The sequence below is a fragment of the Vulpes lagopus genome, chromosome 1, assembly GCF_018345385.1.
Source record: "Vulpes lagopus strain Blue_001 chromosome 1, ASM1834538v1, whole genome shotgun sequence".
Lineage (NCBI taxonomy): Eukaryota > Metazoa > Chordata > Mammalia > Carnivora > Canidae > Vulpes > Vulpes lagopus.
In genome coordinates this window covers 163,778,893-163,792,980 of record NC_054824.1, presented here as the reverse complement: position 1 = coordinate 163,792,980, position 14,088 = coordinate 163,778,893, and the positions used below count along the sequence as shown (strand labels likewise).

The 14,088-nt window shown below is 47.1% G+C and overlaps 1 protein-coding gene across 2 annotated transcripts in view; it reads right to left on the bottom strand.

Moving 5' to 3' along the window:
* Positions 1-14,088, bottom strand: part of BRINP2 (BMP/retinoic acid inducible neural specific 2) — a 108,593-nt gene that overhangs the window by 6,910 nt on the left and 87,595 nt on the right. For both annotated transcript variants that reach the window (XM_041750955.1, XM_041751019.1), the window contains exons 4-6: positions 13,499-13,707; positions 2,998-3,103; positions 113-349 (exon numbers count right to left, since the gene is read on the bottom strand). In XM_041750955.1, coding sequence (XP_041606889.1) covers positions 113-349; positions 2,998-3,103; positions 13,499-13,707 — 552 coding nt within the window. The remainder of the gene's footprint in view (positions 1-112; positions 350-2,997; positions 3,104-13,498; positions 13,708-14,088) is intronic.

Genomic DNA, 14,088 nt, shown 5'->3' with positions numbered 1-14,088 from the left:
AGACAGCAAGTGGGTGAGCCAGGATCCAAGCTGAGTTCCCCACATGCTGGGCCTGTACCTCACATCCATTTTCCACTGACAGGGAGGAAATGTGGGCCAGCCGACTGCTCACCTGACTCCTCAAACTGCCGGTTGTGGGTCACCCAAGAGTCCTGGATCTGCAGCAGGCTGTCCTCCATGGCCTGGATGTCAGCATCGGGACAGTTGCATTCCGGGAAGGTGGGGCTGCATTTGCACCAACAGTCATTGCCCTTGCAGACGAGCTCGCCTTCAGAGCTGCACGTGATGTAGCTGAGGGCCGCGGCCACAAAGCGCTCACGCAGGTACTCGGGTAGCAGCACCTGCAGGCCTAGGGAAAGGACGTGTCCGGGAATTGTGGGGCAGGACCACAAGGGACTCGGTTTCCCACACTCGAGGCTTCTTGGAGTTCTGCTGACTTGTGCATCATTCTGGGCCCAAGAATGGTCAGTCACCCCGGGGCCTGACCCTATGGAGCTGGTGGGGTGGAAGGGCTACCACTGCCCCTGTGACAGGTGGGAGAGGATCTGAAAATGCAGATGAGGACCATCAAAGTCCAAGGCTTAGTCGAACCCCTCACATCAGCCAAATTGAGAGCATGCATATCATATGAATGGCCTTATTGGCTATGTATCAGCATTTCTAGGATGGGAATGGGACGATGTTTCAGATAAAAGAAGAGCTTACAGCCCTCCTGGGGAGGAATCAAGGCTTGATGGGCTTTTTGCTCTGCTTCCGACAGCCATCCTGTTTCTGGCTTCACTGAGGTGAGCAGCAGCCAACCTAAGATGTTATGCTGACCCTCCGGGGTCTCCCACCCCAGCCCTGATGACAAAGGAGGCTGCTCTGGTTAGGAAGTAGGGACAGGTTTTGCTGGTAATGTAGTGGCCAGACACCATACCCAGTACTTTTCATATATGATCACAAGTAACACCCTGGGCAGAGTGAGGCCAAGATGTTTCTTCTTATAGGTGAGGAAATCTGAGCTCTGTGGCCACAGTGACCTGCCCAAGTCACAGGGCTGGTAAAGGTGGCTTGGTGTCAGACCCTACCCTTGCACCATCAGGTCCTACTGCATAACTGGGTCTGGCTGCCCCTGTCTCAATATGCTTTAACTCTTAAGATTTGAAAGTTAGATGGTGGTAGGCATCCTAAGTTCGGTCAAGCCTGAGTGGATATGAATGGCTCTCAGCTCTCTTTTCTAATTAGCTGCCTCTGATCTTGGATAGAATCCACTAAATTGCTCCAAGCTTCAGTTTTCCTACCCATCTGTGGTGGATATTAGTTTACCAGTAACAGAATATATTCCTATTCAGCTTCAAGCCACACAGGGTGGCTGTTGGAAGCATATCAAGAGATGAATGAAGGACGGGTTCTTCTTTGGATGCTGCTGGGCCAGGCTCGAGGTCAGACCTTCAAGAGGCCACCCCAGTGGGGGCATTGTGAGAGATTTTGCCCAGAGGATGAGGAACAGGAGAAACTTCTGGATGCGGTGAGCTCCCCTCTTCTCAAATATCTGCCAGCTCTTTATTGTCACACCCTTGACCTCGTCCTTGGCAGGAAATCACAGAGCCCAAAGTAGGTATCCTAGTCTCAGCAGACCTCAAAACAGAACTTAGAAATGCAGCAGCAATGGATGTCCGTTGTTCCTGTTTGAGATCCGGCTCCTATTCTGAACTGCTCCTAAATCTTTCCTCCTTGATGTTGCACCCACACTGGCACTTGAGCAGCCTACCCTGCACACCTTGTCCATGCGCTTGCTTCCAACACACACCCTCCCAAGTCCTTTCTCTCCACCTCCCAACTACCTCCCTTCTCCTCACCATAACATTTCCCATTGCTATAAAATAAGTGCCCCGAGCAATGTCTGCATGAGTGATGGGCTATAAAATTAAATGGCATAAACTATTCCAGATGAACCACCAGACATTCTGAACTTCACTCATTGCTAATTTCTAGACACAAACCCAGCCCATCTAGGGACACCAGAGAAGAGGGATGCTAATTGCATTAGGTGGCTCTTTTTTTTTTTTTTTTTTTGCATTAGGTGGCTCTAAATAAAGGAGTCTTTTACTCCTTTTTATTATATATTCCTTGATTCCGAAAGCACTGATGGGTTGCATCTGGCTCAGGTTGCCTGGAATTTGTAATCGTAGATCCTGGGTGAGGGTTATTGATTTTATAATACCAAGATAATAATATCCTAAACAGAGTCCAGTTCAGTTAGGCCTTAAGAAAAATGAACTTTTCCCATTGCCAAACAGCTCTGTCTGAATCGGTTTGCGTAGCCCTGTCCCAGGATGCTCGGGGAACAGGCAGCGGGAGCTGAGCACCTCCCTCTACCTCCCAGGCTCCAGACCTAGTGTCATCCCCAGTCTTTTTGCTGGCCTGTTTGCAAGCCTGTCTTATCCAGCTCTGTCTCCAGTGGAGGCTCCCACGCCTCTCAAACTGTTCTCCTGGCTCCAATCTCCCATGGGAGAGACTATAGATTACTCACAGAAAGTAGAGACCACTCAGGGTAGCCAATGGTCCCACAGTTTGGAAAGCTCTTAGTTGAGCTAGAGATGGTGGCCCCATAACCACTCTGCAAAGGCTAGCTGTTCCCTAAGGTGTCCTTAGGACAAAGCAACAAAGGAGATCATCAGACTGGGCCAAGGTATGGATGTGGTCTTGCTGTAGACAACAGTCTTGGGGAGGACTAGAATGTGGGAGGGTGTGGGCATCGTGTGGTATGAACAATGGTCTCGGGTGCAGGTAAACCATATCAGAATTTTTCTCAAAAGAATGGGGGAAAAAACAAAAAACAAAACAAAAAAAAACAAACAAACAAAAAGAATGAGGGAAAGTGATGCCATACAGGTCCCAGAACTCCTAGTGGTTCTGGTCTCAGGAAGGTTTTGGCCAAACGAAGCACATGGGACTCCTTTCTGCTCCTCAGGGACCCAGACCTAACACCCACCCCATCACAGGATAGCTTACCGAGCAGCTGCACTTTGTTCTCCGGACTCTGCACCAGGACCGAGCTCACGGAGTCCAGATTGTCGTAGTTGCTGCAGCCCAAGGGGCCAGTCCTGGTTTCCGTGACCTAAAGAAGCAGGGTGTCGTGTGGATTGAGACACCAAGTGGAGACCATCCCTCCACACATCCCTCCCCTGCCACCCGACCTCAGGCCCCGCAGCCTATCCTTAAGTGGCCCGAGAGTGGCAGGCGTCTTCCTGGCCCAGGAGCATAAAGCCACTCTCCTTCCTGTTCTAACACAGTGAGTGTCAGGGGCGGAGGGCTGGCGGTGGCAGTTGTACCCAGTGGGGGTCTTTCCGAGGGAGCCAAAGGGAATTTGCCTCTGGGAAGAGAAAATTCAACGTGGGCAGAGGAAGCTGGACCTCTGAGCTCAAGTCCCTCCTTCTCCTGCCCCAGAGGGAGACAGGAGGCCAGATGTGGATGCTGTCAGCCGGCTGGTGCGCCCAGCTGCATCCACTTGACGTGGTGCTCACAGGCTTTAGGGATCCCGAAGATGAAAAGCACTAGAGAAATATGAGTTATGAGTATTATTATTAGTATTAAACATTTAAGTCCCACCTCGGCACTGAGACGTCCTCAGAGAAAATCAGCCATGGGCTTCCTGCATATTTTAATAAGTATATTAAATATACATAAACTCTTACAGCCATGTAATATTCCAAAACACCACAGAATCATTTTGAAATATTATAAAGTTGGCCTATCCGTTTTTCCCTGATGTTTTTAAAGTAGAAGATGAAGAATGGGAGTCCTTAAATGCACTGAAATAATTCCCTAATAAGAATGATGGGGACCCGCGGCCCTTTCTTCTCAGGATCTCCGAAAGCTCTGCCAACAATCAATCAACCAATCAACGAGTATTTATTGAGCAGCCACTGTTCAATTCTGTACAATTCATCAAACATTCACAGAGCGCCTCTCCTGGATTTCTTCAAGGAGTCAACCCTGATACCTCTGGTCTCTCCTGGCTCCAGGCACCTCCGCTCTGCAGCAGGCACAGATGCTGCACTTGCTCATCCTTTCCCATGAGTACGTGGTTAGAGTCTGGGTCCTCCACACACTAAAGGCTCCACAGGAGTAAGCTCATCATTGTTTCATTCACCATGTTGTCAACAACAATTAACACAGTGCCTGGCACACAGTAGATGCTCAGTAACTTAGAGCATGTTCTAAATTATTAGAATATGTTCTAATATGTTCCAGGCTTTGCAGGGTAGAGAGGTGAGCAGAGAGATGCCCAAGTTATGTGCTGTGTCTTCCGGGAAATCACACCCCGTGGGTGAGGCAGGTGTATCTTCAACTGACAGACATGCATCCGAGTGGAGCAGAAGCCATGCGTCAATGAGCACAGAAGAAAACACAGCTCCAGACAAAGGGAGCACAGAGGAAACAGCAGCAGAGGAGACTCAACTGAGCTGGTCCTTAAAAATAAGTAGAAGTCTGTTGAATCACTGTATTGTACACTGTATGCCAACTCTACTGGAATTAAAATAAAATAAACTGAAATAAGTAATAATAAAGGAAAGTAGAAGGGGAAAGGAAGGTACTCTGAGAACAGGGAGAAGGGGCAGTGTGAGCTACAACACACAGGCAGGGCTGCATGCAGTGAAAATGTCTAGCACCCTTCAAGTGACCAGGGTGAAGTCACCAAGTAAAGAGCCAAGTATAAATGACACTTTTAAAGGGAATCTAAAAATAAAAAATAAATAAATAAATAAAGGGAATCTAGTATTTTTAGTCTTAAAAATTACTCATGGAACAGAGTAATTAAATGAAGGACGGTTTGATACTGACTAGAAATACAGTAGGGAGATGGGAGAGATCCTTGGGACTTAAAGTAGTCTGAGAGGGCTTCATGGAGGAGGTGAACCACGAAGGATAAATAGGAATGGAGGGAAAGGAGGAGGGAACTAGGAGAGAGATAATTACAGACAAAGACAGAGGGGCAGCCACAGTGCAAGAAAAGCAACAGAACCCAGCCCGCATCAAGAATAGGACCAAGACCATTGACAGGGGCAGTGATGACTTCTCTACAGTTGCGAGTTCATCCTCCCATATCATCCCATTTAACTTCACAAAAACTCTGAGACAGTCTCACTGCCATCACTCTCCAAAGAAGGAAACCAAGGTTCACAGAGTTATGAGGCCCAAGGCCACAGAGCTGTGAGTAGCTAAAACAGGATTTTAATGTAGGGATCCTCAGGCCCATCAGTGTTCCTCCTGTCTCCTGTGAGGATGCGTCAAAGGACCACAGAAAATAGTGAATTAACCCCCTTTGGATGACATCACTTCTCAAAACAGGTATAAAGAGAGCAGTTCATCCCAAATAGTTTAGTGATCTGCCCTCTGTTCAGAATGTGAACACAGGGCAAAGCAAACTATATAGACTTGAGACCACAGTCTCCTAATATTACAGATGAGGAAACCGTGGCCAGATGAGTTAAATGATTTACTCAAAGTCACACATCTAGTTAACCTGCACGGCTAGGATTCATTCAATGCATTCATACATCCTTTCACTCACTCATTTATTCAATGTAACAAATATGCAAGGAGCATCAGAACTCAGTGTAAGGCAAGTCACTGCCATAAGGAGTTTACAGACAAGTGGAAACACGTTTCTCTAATCCCAGCATTCGGGCTGTTACACTTGGGCCTGCGTCCCTCCACAGGTGGGCGCTCGGTGCCAGGTAATGGCTCTGTATTGATGGGTGACTGGCTGTCAAACCTCAGGGGGTAGGCAAAACCAGGCTTCTTTCAAGGTGAGTTCTTACATTCTCTATGGTGTAAGAATCCCTGTGAAAAGAGCCCTGGCTGAGGACTGGCCCAGCTCTTCTGGAGTGGGATGGACTGAAGGGCAGTGGGGAATGGTGGGGTAGATGGTGGGTGGGTGTGGTATTTAGGACACTTGCGTTTCCCCGCCTCCAGGTAAGCTGGCCACCGCACGGTCACTGAGCTCTGCACTGGCTTTTCCATCCACCCACCCCTAAGTTGGTTGCTCACCAGCCTCAAGTCTAGGCAGGGAGGGAGCTACATGCCTTCTGTAGGAGTAGGATGACCAGCCAAGGAGGAGAACAGCGAGCAGCCACTCCCCTCGCCTCTCTCCCCCCACAATCCCCACGTACATAGATCCATCTGCTTCCCCACCACTGCCACCATCTCACACAGCATGCCGGTCTGGCTCTGACGCTGATTTCTGACCTTCACTTTGCTATTCCCAAAGGTCAGCTCCACAAGAGGACAATCAGATAAATCATTGAAAAGATCTGGGTAGCTTCCCTTTGTTCATCTTAGCTCAAGGACAGGAATGAGGAAGAGACAAAGGCTATGATTCCCATGCTCATTTCCTTCGAGGGAAGGAGCCAAGCCAGATCTCCGAGAGGGAGGAAGGCCCACTCAGATCATGCTAGATCCTAAAGTCATTGCTCTTTCCACTGCTGTTCTACCTTGAGCCACCTCTGTCCTTCTTAGAGACCTAAGGAGATGGGAAGGAGAAAGGGAGCTGGGGAGGGTCCTCTTACAGCTATTCCCTGGGCACTGACTTGATAAGCAGGACACCTAAAGACCCCTTTCCCCAAGTGTTTGGAGTTCCAGAGACTCTGGACAGTCAGTCCAGAGAACTGTGCTTTCTCTGTAGCAGAGGCAGCCAGCTGTGGCAGGTTACAAACAAGGTCCATAGAAGTAATGGAAAGTGCAGTTCACTCAGGTACACGCGTTCAAAGAGCATCTCAGATAAGCTTTCAGAAAGAGAAAATAATTGTGTGCTAATTGGTCTGTTGACAGAGACTGTCCTGCCTTCAGAAAGCCCTGATGGATCTCAGGTTCATTAGCACATCCAATTTTCCATAAATACCAGATTGTGCAAACCCTCTTTCCCGCCAGCCCCCTCTCCTCGCCTTGCCCATTCTTCCCCACCGCTCTTGTCCTACCGGGGAGACACCGGTAAAGCTAGAGTGTCTAAAATGGGCTTCTAACTGTGAACTATAGGGCTGGGCAGGGTGAGCACAGCTGATGGTGTTTGTGCTTAAAAGAGCTGCAAATTGAATCCCAGGCTGTGGCGCCCAGGAATTCAGACAAACCTTTTTAAGGATGCTTTTCGAGAACATATCCTTCTTGCTATCCTGGGACCCAGCCGAAGTTCTGTGTGGGCTCTTTTCAGTGAGCTCTGGAACATATCAAACCAATCCTTCCCTAACCTTTGAGTAAGTAGAGGGTAGGCTGCAGCGGAGAAGCAGGCTCCTCTGCTTAACGGCTCTGATCCCTTCCAGGGGTTGCGCACAGCACGTACAGTGCACGGCATTCAGCCCTTTACAGTGTGCAAAGTGTTTGCCTGAACTATGTCATTGGGTGTCACCCCAACCTTATGGCAGAGAAAGGGGTGATATTCACAATATCAGCAGGTAAGACCGGAGTGCGCAGACTAATCAGAAAAAGTACAGTGGCGGTACCAAAGTAGCATTCTGGAGGCCTCCTGAGGTCCATTCACCCATAGGGGAGATCTGGGGGCTTTAGGTGAGAGAACAAGGTGGTTAGGATGGCACCCAGCGGCTGGGCGAAGACTGTTTACCCAGCTGTCATGGAAGTGGCTTGATATTCTAATAACTGGTACAGCCTTATCAGCTGAGTGTAAGCCCTGGGTACAGGTGAGTCAGATAATTGGTAATGCCATGTCCTGGAGTACGCTGACTTCTCAAGGTCATAGAAATGGTGAGCCCCAAGGCTGAAACTCAATCCCAATTCTCCTCACTTGGACAAGTGTTTCCCAGTAAGCCGGGGAACCTACTTTCACCTACCAAGCATTTTATTGAGGGTTTCACCACATGCCAGCTGCTGTGAAGGGACCTGGAACTGTGTGCATGCTACAGAGTCCCTGCTGCTCTAAGCCCTCCTGCCACACTTGTGGCTTTGGGGAAGTGACAGTGGGGGTGTCAGCAGTTGCAATATAAGGTGACAAATCCTGTAACAGAGGTGTGCACTAATCAGGGTAAACCTTGCAACAGAGTGGGATGTTCTATCAAGTGAGCAGACTGGTGGGATAGGCTGCCAAGAACCTTCCTTTGCTCCTTTGTTCAGCAGTGCGTGCTTAGATCGCAGGGTTCCCTAGACCTCACTACGCTATATGAGGAGGAGAACCTAGAGGAATAGAAGGTGGAGAAAACACTAGATGATCCTTGTTTTCTTACTGCTTCTCCGAACTGCCTCCCATGGGGAGAGCACATTGCAGTCCTCAACAGAGAAAACACCAGGCTGATCAACCCAGCAGAGGATAAATTATGATCTCACACTCCATGTGTAATTGGAGGAATTCCAAAAAGAGCCTTCCAAGGATGGTGGCCTCACTTTTGCAGAGATGGACAGTGACTCTAGTTCTGGAAAATGCATCATCCACAGACCCTACATACTAGATGTGGCTTTGGGTGCCTTCCGATCTCTCTACCACCTGCAGGCTCTGCCAAAGAGATGAGTCCAGTCAGCCACATTGGAGACTATGTATTAGACTCTTTGTGTTGGACTAATGTGGACCTTGAACCAGATTTTTCCTCAGGGGACTTTAGAACTGTGATACTGAGAGAAGAAATGTAAGGGGTGGTGGTGGACACCCTTAAAATTCAGAATACAGAATAAACAATTATCAAGCAATTATTATGTGCCAGGCCCTGAGTGAGACTCCAGCAATGAACAAGCGTGGTCCCTGCCCGGATGGGATTGCTTGAGAGAGAAAACAGAAGGGGAGTATTCATTGTGGGCCAGAGGCAGCTCCAGAGCAAGGCAGAGTTAAATGTAAGCTGAAGTCATGGGTATACAGAAAGTCTAGAAAAAACAACAACAAAGAACTTGGACAAGAGAAGCCAGAAGATGAAACAGATGAAAAAAACACATGGCGTACGTTTCACTAAGAAACAGAGATGTAGCCTCGGCATCTCACTGTCCTACAAGACCTGGAATGCATTTCGTGTCTTGTCCTTGGAGATCTGTGATACTCTTCACCACAGTCCTCTAATTAAATCACCTTTATGCTCAAGTGACCTTGAGTGGCTTTGTCTCTTTTCAGCTAAACATGCTTCTGTGCCCTTGTACACACACTGAGAAGAACATAACCTATGTGGGAAACATGGTCAGAGACACAGTTGCTCATTCAATCAGTCAACAAATCTTCACTCATTACCCATAATGTGGCGAGCTCTGTACACTCAGTGGGAACCAAAGATGACTAAGCCCCTCCCCCAAGGACCTCGTGGTCTCAGAGGTCATCATGTTAGCTAGCGACTAGAATTCAAATGTTGAGCCCTATAAAAGAGGTTTGTGCTTGAGACACTGCAGAGGAGCATTTTAACCCCCTCGGGAGTCAGGAAGGACTTCACAGAGAAGCAACCCTGTTGACTCACACAAAGAAGTGTGAGGAAGAGCCACGTAGGTAAACAGGCAAAACACACAGCAGGTGCCCAGGAATATGTTTGAAAAAAGAAAACTGGTCAGACAGGACTGGGTGATGTGATAGAAATGGTGAAGCAAGGGCTGAGGCGGGAAACGGCATTGAGAAGAGACAAAAGAACAGTCAGGACAGACCTTCCATGGCCTTGGTTTTGTTAAGAACAGTTACTCTTTTTCAAGCTCCAATTGTGCTGTGGCTCACGTATTCCATATATTTTCTTATTTGAGCCTCCTAGAAATCCATTGAGGTAAAAAATATTCTTTTTTCAATAGTTTTGAGGATGAGAAAAGTAAGGTTCAGAGTAGTTTGGTAACATGCTCATAGCCTGCCAGGAGCAGTGGCACAGCAAAGACTCGGGTGTGGTCCTATGTCCTTTCCATTGCGTCCCATCCCCACCACGGCTGGAGTGCAGTGGTTTAAGCAGGGTGCATGATGATTTGCACATATGCAGGTGGCAGAGAGGGTGAGTCTGGGAGAAGAGCTGAGAATGGAAGCTAGTTCAAAAGACAATGTGAGAAAATCGGGCAAGAGTTGACCCGTTCCTGAATTAAGGGGATGGCATGCGCCTGAGGAGGCAGCAAAGGGCAAATTGAAAATCTATCCATGGGCCATGGAGTCTAAGGCAAACAGGCAAATGAGGCCATGATAGAAAGTGAAAAGTTGGCCACATCAAAGGATAGGAAGGAACATTCATGGGACCTTTGAATTATTGATCCAAGTCTACCTTTCATTTCTAGACAAGATCAATTCTTCTCCATCTTGGACTCAGCCCACTCGCTACCCAACTAAAGGGGGCATGGGGTGTCCCCAGAGTTCTATCTTCTTGGTAAAACCCACTCTGTGCCACTGACAGTTTCTTTTATCATTTTAAACTGCCCAAGAGACCAGCCTCCCAAATGTACCCTACATCCCTGTTAACCTCAGCCCTTACCCTATCTCAGATTCTCACTCTAGACACGGTACATCCCCTGCTCCGACCTCTTTTCTTCAGGTAACTTCCAAAGTGCTCTCTCAGTCCCATGATCAGTCTTCAGCAAGAACCTCTATAATCTCAATCTCTTCTCGAGAGTCCACTTCATCTTTTTGTATTAATCACAGCCCAGCAGACGCTGAAGACAGGGGATCCTGAGCAACCTTCCCTAGGGGTAACCCACTGCTTTCCCACACCTCTCACCGCTGGGCAAAGGAGTGATAAAACTCACAGCTATGCTGACCAGTCCCATGTTATAATTATGACCATGGGTATCAAATGGGCCTGCAGAGCTGCCCAACAATCCACAACATCGATCTTGTAGTTGAAACACCTAACTCCCAGTCTTCTGGAACCATCTCCTACATTCTTTCCTCAACAATTCCTTCTCTTCCCTTTTAGCCAAAAGCTCCAATTCTTGGCAAATAAGGAATTGGATCAATCACAAGAGGACAACCACATCCTCCCACCACATCTGCATCCTACTGCATGGTGTCCTGTGCACTTGAATGCCTCCTGCACAAAGGATGGGATGTTTATGCCTCTATGTAAGACTCACTCCTCCATGGAATATCAGCCTCTCCTGCCTACCTAACTGCCCTTGCAATTGCCTCCTGTTGCTCCTGCATCATTTTTTCCCTCTCTTCTGAATCATTTCAATCAACTTGCCAAGATTCGAGTATCTTCTATCTTGAAAACGAAAACTCCACCACTCTTGACCTTCCACCAGCTCTCACCCATTTTTTTCTGTTTGCTTTTACAGCAAAAACTTTAGAGAACTGTCTTTACTCCTCTGATTCCTCACTTTGCTTTCTCTCTTGAACCTTCTATACTCAGTCTTTGGTACCTGTCATGTCACAGAAACCACTCTTCTCCAGATTGCTAGTTACCTCCATGTTACCAGATTGAAGGTCCATTCTCTGACTGCTCCACAGCATACAACATAGTTGTCTGCTCCTTATTTTGTGAAACACTTGCTTCATAAGGTCTTGTGATTTGACTTTGGTTCTTTTCATACCTTTCTGCCTGGTCTCAGCCTCCTCTATTGGATCCTCCTCCTCTTCTCCACTTCTGAATATTGATATGCTGCACAACTCAACCCTACATCTGCTTTACCACTACTCAAGTTATCTCATCTCACTCTTTCCCACGGTATTAAATACCAACTACACATGTGTATATATGTGTATGCCAAATGATATCTCCAATCATGACCTTTCTCTTGAAATCTTAGTGTTTATATCCAACTGCCTGTTATATATCTCCTCTTGGATGTCTAATAGGAATGTCAAATTCAATGTGTCTAAAACCAAGCTCTTGATTTGCTTCTTTCAGTTTGGCATTTCCCCCAGCATTGTCCCTCTCAGTAAATGGAATCACTCACTGTTCATCTGGTTCCTCATGCCAAAAATCTTGCAGTTAATCTTGATTCCTTTCTTCTAATTTATTAGCTAATCCTATAGGTTCTACCATCAAAATATATCCTGCATCTGCCAACTTCTCACTGCCTCTGTACAGCCAGCTTTGTCTGAGCAAGCCACCATTATTTCCTTCCTTGACCACTGCAATAGTTGCTGCACTGGTCTCCATGACCCCTCTTTCTCCTCTCTTCCCTAATCAGTAATGCCCTCATGATCTTAACATCCTTTATTGATCTCTGTCTCAGGCAATATACCACCAGGGGGGAGATAAAATTTTCTCTGTAGGCTCATCTCCCACTTCACCCCTCTTTTGACTGCATTCCAGCTACATGACACAATGTTTCTGGACCCTAACATGTATTACCCCCCATATACTTCAGGGCAACTGTATCTGCTCTCAGTCAATATACTCATATGGCTCCTTCCCTCCCTTCATTCAGATCTCTCCTTAAATGGTATTTCTTCAAAAAGGTCTTCCCCAAAGTTCTATGTCCCCATCATTCTCTTTCCTTTACCCTGGCTCCATTTCTTCATATCATCAATCCCACCTGACATTATATTTTTAATTAATTATGTCTCCATTACAAGAATTTAAACTTCATGAGGGCAGAGACTTTATATGTTTTGTTCATTCTGGGGTTCTCAGTACCCCGAGCAGTGCCTGACACATAATAGGTGTTCAATAAATATATACTGAATGAGTAAATAAATGAACAAAACTTCCTTCAAATTTTAGGTGTGATAAAAGCAGCATATAGTACAAGACTGACCACCACTCACCACCCTAACTCTATATTTAGAATAAAATAATCCAGCATTCTCAAGTATTGTCATTGGTCTTCCCTTCCCCAAAAACAACTTGAACTTTCCTAGAAATCTCCTAGATATAAGTAGAGAAGATGGGATGAAGGTTATAATCATTACTGTTATAGTAACTATTGATCATTTTCCAATATGCATGAGAACATATCCTCCTCTGATTAGAACTCTCTGGTTGTTTTTCATTGTATTTTGACATATTAAAATTCTATATCATGGTCATGTGACCTGGTTCCAGTCTACATCTGAACCCCATCTCATATCAGTGTCTTCCTGTTCACCTTACCACAGTCACAGCAGTCTTCTCTGTGTTCTAAGGCACCAATCTGGTTCCTGCCCCAGAGCCTTAGCACTTACCCGTTCTCACGTCTGAATACTCTTCCTTCAGGTCATTCAGATGTCAGCCTCAAAGTCTAAATCCAAAGTGCCCTCCCTGGACCAATCTGGCTAATATTAGCTGCTCCCTTCTCTCACCCCAGGAAATCTGTACCTTCTGACTCTGTCCTTTCTTTATATCTTTATCTAAAATGACTTTGCTTTTACTTGTTTGATATCCTCACCTCTCACCGGAATGTAACCTCTGCAGAATAAGGACTTTGTCTACCCTTCACAATAGGCTGTTTGGCTAGTGACTGCCCCAGAGTAGAAGCTACACGATTATTTGTTATGCAGTGAAGACCTGGGCCTCTCGTAGAGCTGATTGTGCTTTCCCATGTCCAGCAGTCAGGCCTGGCTGCCTCAGAGCCAGTTCTAACTCCAGCCTCCCTTTGGCTTCCCTCTGCCTGTCTCCCCCCTCTCCCAGTGCTTCTCGGCTGTTACCTTGATGGCGCCTGTGGCTATCTGGATATGGTGCAGCCGCCTCAGTGTGCTCTCTCTGTCGATGAAGTAGGAGGCTGCCAGCTGGTGCAGGGTCTCCAGGGACACAGCAGAGCTGTTTCCACTGCCCCCGACCACAGGCACACTTCCTGCTGTCTCTGTCTTGCGGCTCAGTTTTCGCTTGTCCACAAAAATGGTCAGAGACTCCTCTCCTATCACAAACAACACAGGTTCATTGGTGAGGCTTTTTGCTCCTTAGTCCCCTACCAATTAGAACACGAAACCCTTGGCTAGAATAGTCGGGAGTTCAGAAGGAGTGCGTTGGCCTTGCAGACGACCTCTTACCCATCACTGTCTTTAGAATGGTCTCCTCCGACAGTACACGAGGTAACAGGCATCACCACTCCAGAGGCCCTCCTCCCTTTCCCTTCATTCTTTAACTATTCCATAGCTCATTCCCTCCCCTCCAGCTTATCCATTTAACATCCTTTATTGATCTCCCTCTCAGGCAATCTACCTCCATGGGGGAGGTAAAATTTTCTCTCTCAAGTTGTTTATAAGAAGTCACCATGGATATTTCTGCTCCCTCAGAA